General features: G+C 41.8%; 1 protein-coding gene across 1 annotated transcript; it reads left to right on the plus strand.

Annotated features, from left to right (window-relative positions):
- On the plus strand, positions 1–5826 carry LOC136493075 (uncharacterized). Its single transcript, XM_066489114.1, has 15 exons — positions 1–242; positions 1144–1209; positions 1299–1347; positions 1467–1606; positions 2093–2194; positions 2277–2333; positions 2453–2553; positions 2640–2721; positions 3041–3133; positions 3227–3291; positions 3886–3898; positions 3992–4072; positions 4906–5014; positions 5098–5270; positions 5540–5826. Exons 1-14 carry the CDS (start codon positions 105–107, stop codon positions 5214–5216), a joined length of 1215 nt encoding a protein of 404 aa, XP_066345211.1. The 5' UTR covers positions 1–104; the 3' UTR covers positions 5217–5270; positions 5540–5826.
- The last annotated feature ends 1759 nt before the right edge of the window (positions 5827–7585 follow it).

A 7585-nucleotide genomic window follows, 5' to 3' on the forward strand; every position in this document is an offset into this window, starting at 1 on the left:
CAAAACCTGAAGAAACTCGAAGCGGAACCGAACCAAACCGAGCGCGAGACTGCGAGGAGCGGAGCAGAGGCGAGCCGGGGCGGGGAGGGCGAGGAGGAGCAGCAATGGAGGCACTGCTGGAGCTCGAGAAGGTGCAGAGGGTGCTCTCCCTCATGAGTTCACGCGGCCTCTCCCACACCGACTCCAGCGGCGGCGGCGGCGCTGACGCCGACCGCTTCCTCGCCCAATTCCTCCTCTTCATGGTACAGTTTTTGGGGTCGCCCCTCTTCCTCCGTCTCTACGAATTCAATCGACTCGGATGTGTTGGAGCGTGATCCTTACGAGTGCGCCGGTGGCCTCGCGCAGGGGCGAAAGGGCAAAATAGATGAATAACTAGGCGGCTAAACTTCAATTTTCCTTCGATTTGATATGGTATGGAGTGTGTCTAGGATAGCATAGGGGGGCCTCCGCCGCCCCTCTCTGCCTTCGTCCCTCGCGGAGGCTTTTGGTTAGGCCACGGGTTTAAGCGCGTATGTGCTGTTCGTTTTGCATTTTGATGGGTTTATTCGATGAGGACGGTTTCGGTTGTGTATTTGCGCACGCGGAGCTCGTTGCAGTGTGACCTCCGATCGATTTGATGACATGTTGAATGTTGTATTGACCTGCCGTTGATTGGTGACATGTGCTCACTGCTCTCGCCAGGTCTGACGTTTTGTTGGCAATGACAAGCAACATGTGTACTTGTGCAGCTGTGCTCGTGTTCTCGAGTTTTAGTCCAGTTAGCTAGGTGCCTAGATCGAAGGAGATTACACCACTAGTGCAAGTATGGTCCGTCGAGATTCATAAATTGGCAGCAACTGGAGACTGGATCAGACTGATTTGCCACATTGGTCATGAGCAGACAGCAGTGTAGGTGCTTTGCATAATTTATTGAATTTTGCTGTGGCTTATTGTTAGCTAAGATTTTTGAATTACTATTTAACTTCAATGATGCAACGCAGTTACTTCATTACCTTGCTTTGATGATCAGATTCATCACACTAGTTTGCTTTATTGTTTTCATTGCTCCTCTGAATTTGGTATCTCCTGCTAACACATCAAAATGGGACACCAGGTGCATCTAGAACTTCTTTCAAAATTATGATCAGAAAATCTTTTGTGCAGGTGCAACCATTTGATTCTCTTACCGTGGAGAATAAGTTCCTTTTGGTCTCTGAGCTATTACCAAAGGTAATTGTATTGACACCGTTCAACTTCTTGTTCATCTTTATCCATGTGTTTTCTATGAAGAAATCATAGTGGAGACCTTTCTTTGTTAGGCTACTCCTGATACTTTGGAAGAAGTGCAGCATCTCACCCATCTGGAAGGTAGTGGTAGTAGTTGCGAAGTAATGATGATCTTACCTTGACCTTATGAGTTTATCTGGAAATTTTCTTGTTGATTGGGTCTGGAACTCTGATAAGACATAGGACTCTTTCAACCACAGCTAATCAAGATATATCTTCTGGAGGTTTACTCCAGCCAATTAAGAAGTTTAAGATGCATGCCGAGAAATCAACCATTCAGGCTGTGCCGATGGTTGGTTTTGATGCGATGACAAGAGCTAAGTCTACACTTGAAGATTTTGTACGTATTCTTTGTAGTTGGTACCCGTAAAATCCTTAATGGAAACACTTTCATGACTTAATCCTGGAGTGACCCAGGTCTTCTGGGCCCTGCTTTAGTTCTTCTTCTTTTATTTTCTCAAGAGAAACCAGTTTGCTTTTGCTTTTCTTACATCAATAAAATTTTTACCACATTAGGGGATTCCCTTACTGTTTTCGCTAAAAAAAACACTGTCATACTGCCTTTTGTTTGAGATTCTGCAATGGATGTGCTACAAAACAATCGAACCCACTTAGAGGCATTAAGTCCATGTCAAACTATCAAGTTAACTTGGAATGTATTTTGCTGTTTCTTTATTAGTCTTATAGAGAAACTGGGTCACATGTTGTTCTAAATTTCGATTTTCCCTGTTCAAACATTTAATTTTTTTGCGCCATGAGTCTATCTTGGGGACTTCCAGACAATTATATTTCCCTAAAGTCATTTTTTTCCTTCCTGAGAAAACAGTGTAGATCGTACTTTATGTTTCATGGTTTGGATGTTAACAAGCCACAAGCCATTTTCAAGTATCTACCTGTTCTTTCTTTCACAGAGAGCTACATATATCAGGTTTTTCTCCTGAAACGTGCTTCAAACTTTCTTCTTATAGTTTACGTTCTTCACTGAACAAACTAAACATTTTTTGTTGCAGTTAGATGCTTCAAATGAAGACTGTTTACATCTAGTCCCAGACGACAACACTTCAAAAGTAAGACCTGGATTATAGTGAAATAAGATATAGAGATATAGAATGCAAGTTTTGTTAAATCTGATCTACATAGGCCTTGTATTATAGTGTATACATTAGCGACCTTATCTACCATACAGGTGTTGGGAAAGAAAGAAGAAGCTCTCAATGAAACATCCTTGTCTCAAATGATTGAACCCCTTGAAGGCCTTCTTCAGTGTCAAGGATTAATGACAGATCGGTTGGAAGCTTCTCTATGTACTTGTTATGCAATAGATTCACTAATATTTGAGCTAAGTTACTCACTTTATTTTCTATTGTTTATAGACTGCGAACTGAACTCAAATCAGGCATTCAGTATTGGTCTCTAGAGAGGAAGCTCTGCCAAGCATTACTAAGAAATGAGAAGGTATGCAGAGACTTTTCTTTTGCTGTAGTTTAAAAACAAATAAGTTTCCTGATAATAGCGATGTTTCAGTAGACCATCTGTTGAATTTGATCAGACCTGTTGATCATCATTTTTCTTTTGAAAAGCTGTACGCTCTTGATACTTCAAATAGGAAGCAATGGATGCCAAGTAACAAACTATATTGGTACTTGAACTAAAAGTGAATCCATTAATAGTTAACTTACTGAATTTTATATTTCAAATCTATTGAAACTGAATGTAAGCAATATTTCCTCTTGGCAACCTCAAATATAATGCTTAGTGTTTTTTTTCCCTGTAGATCTCGATTGAAGATGTTATGAAGGCAATCCATCTCAAATCATTTGACTATCGAGTTCTTAACCTGTTGATGTTTCAACTTACTGGTCAGCATGTATGCATGCCTCTTTGTTAATAACCTACTAAATTCGATTCTGACATCTGTTTTTAAAACATGGCATCATTTTCTTTCTTGTTTATTTATTAGGTCAATGAATTGCATATGGACTTCTTGTCAGTTTCAGAATTTTTGGTTGAGATATCTGATGACCTGTGAGTATGCTCCGAATCTTACTCTCACATGCACAACAGCATATCGAAATGGTGGGAACTGCCTACTTTAAAAAAAATATGTCATGGATGATTGGCAAATTTGTAAAATCTGAGGCAAGGTAGTGCATGGGTTTCAGATGGAACTAGCGCTTCTGTTGGAACTTTTGTAAATATGAGATGTCGGTGTTGTATGTAAATTGAAACGATAATTTTATTTCGAATGACATTGTGCTTTAGTTATCATGTAACCAAACTATGAAGTATCTGCGGAAATAGAAACCCAACAACTTATGTACTGTTAGTGTACCTTAGTATGATCTGTGGGAAAATCATCAGATTAGTAGCCTTGTTATATGAATGTATATACAGTCCTGTACCTTTTTTTCCTTCTTAATTAATGAAATGACATGCAGCTCTCCTGCATTGTTCTAGACAAAAAATGTATATAGAGTCCTCAGGGGCCAATATAGGCCTAGATGCACCATGCGCTGAACAGAAACTATGAATAACTTTCAGACTTTTTTTTTGTTTTACAAGCCATGTCATCAATTGAAATAGCTGTTTCACCCGTAACTTGTTTTTGAAATCTTGCAGGTACGATTATGAGGTTAGTTGGACTACTGAATACTGATGTTCTCACTCTAATCTTAGCCGTACTAGTGTATGTCCAACTGTTGATGAAGTTCAATTTGTTTTGTAGGATGATGTTATGAACAATACTTTCAATATCCTTCGCATGTTTGCTGCAATATATGGACCATTAGAGGCACCGAATATGCTGGTGGGTAACAGACAGTCTATATGTTTAACTAAATGGCACATATCTCTCCTGATAATGTCACTCTTTCATTCCTTTATTTCAAGTGCTATCAGATATTCAATTTATTTCCTGCTTGCAAAATTGTGAGTTACGTAGGCATAAGCACATCGTGTGCTGTTTTGATATTTTGTTTATGTATCAATAATCTTGTCCAAAATTTAAGATAGTCTTTCAAATTCACTGGATGTCAACTGAGAACCAGCAGCTGATAACCATTGTACATTAGAAAAATATATTCCTCATTGCCACTGCATTTCCCATTTGTTGGACACAGCTGTAGCCAACTGTCTACATGGGTATTTCTTCTTAGGATATTCTTGTGTATTCATTGAGTATCAGCCATGTGTCCTGTTTGTTCCCCGGTAACTTGTAGATTTTAAGTGTATATGATTATTGTTCACTGAGCCAAAGCTATCGGTATGGGCATGAATAGCTGACTGGGCTCATGGGAAAACTGAGGAGGTTTACAAATCCAGTGAGAAAATAAGTACTTAAAGATAGGAATAGGTTCTACTAGATTCATTTTTGTTTATTCGGAAAAAAAGATGTATCTTTGTCTTACAGAGATAGGTGATAGGTCTATCTATTATTGGTAGCGGACACAATTTTTTTGCCCTTAGGGGTGCTCCCATCCCCATGGCCCTTGTGCATGGGGATGGGTGCACTGCATGGGAGCAAATGCCCCTAAGGCATATTTCTCTTTACAGTCTTGTGATAGGTTTACTGGATATACTGATTAGTCATATGTTGAACAGTACTGTTTGTAATGGTAATACTTGCCATGGCTGTTGTAGGCCAAGTGCATAGGTGAGGCTGAAGAGAAATATGAGAGCTTCTCAAAGAAATTGGAGCCTAGTCTCTCAGGCAGTTACTGGAGAAGATGTGAGGAAGCTACAAAGGAAGGTAGGAAAGATATTTTAGGTTCGTTTCTTCATCTGATCTGTTTTTATTTTTGGAACGCTGTCATGTTTACCATCCTATTGCAGGCGGAAAAATATCAGGCCATGCATATGGAACATGGAATATCCCTCGTGTGATAAGCAATGAAGAGTCTTTCCGACGTGAAAGATCGAACAAACACGATTCTTGTGCTGTGATAATCTGATAGGCCAATTTCATGTTCCAAGCATCTTCAGAATTGAAGCTCAGTACACTGCTAGTAAGTGTCTTACCCGTACGCACGTTTCCATTCTTGCCAGGTCAAATGCAGAAATGACCTGCAACCGTTGATGTAAGGTGCTAGGGTCTGCTCAGTGGGAACTCCTTGAGGCTATAGTAGTCCTTGGCCTACCTTGGGCCCCTTAGATGCTCATAAATGTACCCATTTCCAAGTGAAATTTCTATCTGAGCAGTTAGTCCTTGCCCTCACTTTACCTAACATCCTTAAAGTTTCTTTCCTCTGACCAAATTCTCTTGTTCCTTTTCCAGACCGTTCAATACCGATGGTTCATACGGCTATTTCATACCAACTCAGTACACAACGAGTGTCCTTGCATCTGAAGTATATTGGTTTGGTACGGAGCAATGCCGCGGTCATTTGTACTTAGGTACAATCAAATCAAATGTTTCTGTTTTCTTAGTGGCACAACCTCCACAAATCATCTCTGAAATGAAAAAGGAGGTAAATTTGGGGCATGGCAGTTGTAGTTAATGTGAGTTGTTGGTTCACAAAGATCTTGAAAAAAAAACCCTCCACCGGTGTGTGTGTGTGTGTGTGTGGGGGGGGGGGGGGGGGGGGGGGTAAACAGCCCTGAATATTGTGCTTAAGAAGAAGACCTTATCGCGCAGGTCTAGAAAAACCTCCGAACCCTGTAACAAGACATGCGAGGGGATTTTTTTTTACAACGCGCAAACTGCTCATGCGGAGGTGGGGGGTTGAACTCCCAACCTGGACCACTGGGAAGCTACCAACCGAGCTATGTGCTCGTCCGCCAAAGATCTTGACAAGCCGTTGCTCAATTCTTTGTTTTTCTGCTTGTAGCAAAAAAATTATATTATGTGTCCACCGTCGCCAGTGATTGATGCATGCAGATATCGTGACACGATTCCCTGGCTCTGAAGTCACGTACTGTATGGTCGCTGCACACAATTGACGAGATAATATACACAATAGCGGCATAGCGTGGTCCTTTGTCTTTAATGCCGTCTTCTGTCTTCAGACCATGACGCATAAACTGTTTGGTGGTGTCAGACTTTGGGGGAGGGCATTTGTCGTGGGCCTTGCATCAATTTACTGGTGGATGGTGATGCGCCGATGCATTCGGGCCTGACGTGGGTCTCGTTTTCCTGAATCATTAAACGGAGCTGCAGATTGCATCTGATCTGCAACTGCATGGGGGCGCAGATTATGCAAGAATAAAGATGGCAACGGGACCCGATACCCGACGGGTATTTGATTTATTAGGGGGACGGGGATGGGATTATATCTTTACTCGCGGGCATCTAGATGGGCAAGAATCCATACCCGATGGGTATAGCGGGTATGTGAACGTTCCCTGTTTATCCGTCCCCATTACCCGTTGGGGAACCTGACTATTTGAGCTATCATGCGAGTATTAGGCTCAAAGAAGCTCAACATAGGTATTTTGGTCCAAATCTGAACAATCATATATATAGTTTGTGTGTTCTAGGAACCCTCGTTCAATTTTTCCTCACCATCTCCATCAGCAGCACAAGCACGCATGTCTTACGAGCGCTCGTGCCCCTCGCTTCCTTAGTTCGGTCTCTCTGCCACCTTTGCTCGTCCTCCTCGCAACCTCGCTCCTTCTCCTCGGCATCTCCGAGACTCCGACACTTATACCCGGGTGAGGAAGAAACGTCTCCGATTGCAAAGCTGCGACCCTAAGTGTCCTTGTTTATCGGGTATGCAGTTCTGTTACCCGACCGATACCCGACGGGTACGAGGATGGGCAAGAATTTATACCCGAGACAGTTAATGGGGATGGGGATGGGATAAATTCTCCGTAGCGGGGAAGAGAACGTTCCGGCGATACCCGACGGGTATATACCCGTTGCCATCCCTTATGCAAGAACCTGGCAACCGTGGTTGGTGTTGGTTTTGTTGGATACTTGGGCCCAGTTTAGATTGCGAAAAATTTGGCAAAACGACACTGTAGCGTTTTCGTTGTTATTTGGCAATTAATGTCCAATCATAGTCTAATTAGGCTTAAAAGATTCGTCTCGTGGATTTCGTCTAAACTGTGCAATTAGTTTTATTTTTTATTTATATTTAATACTTCATACATGTGTTTTCGTATTCGATGTGACAGAGAATCTTAAAAAATTTGACGTTCTAGGAGGGAACTAAACAGGGCCTGGATTTGATTCATGGTGCAAGGACAAGCTGGTGGGCGCCCGGCACTGGTCATGTCTGTTTTTGCATTTAATAATAATACTATAATAATAGTGGGCTGCTGTCCTGGCGATCATGGTTGATCTTACGTATCGTCCACATGACCACAAAATGAGGGCCTC

The sequence above is a fragment of the Miscanthus floridulus genome, chromosome 11 (assembly GCF_019320115.1).
Source record: "Miscanthus floridulus cultivar M001 chromosome 11, ASM1932011v1, whole genome shotgun sequence".
Lineage (NCBI taxonomy): Eukaryota > Viridiplantae > Streptophyta > Magnoliopsida > Poales > Poaceae > Miscanthus > Miscanthus floridulus.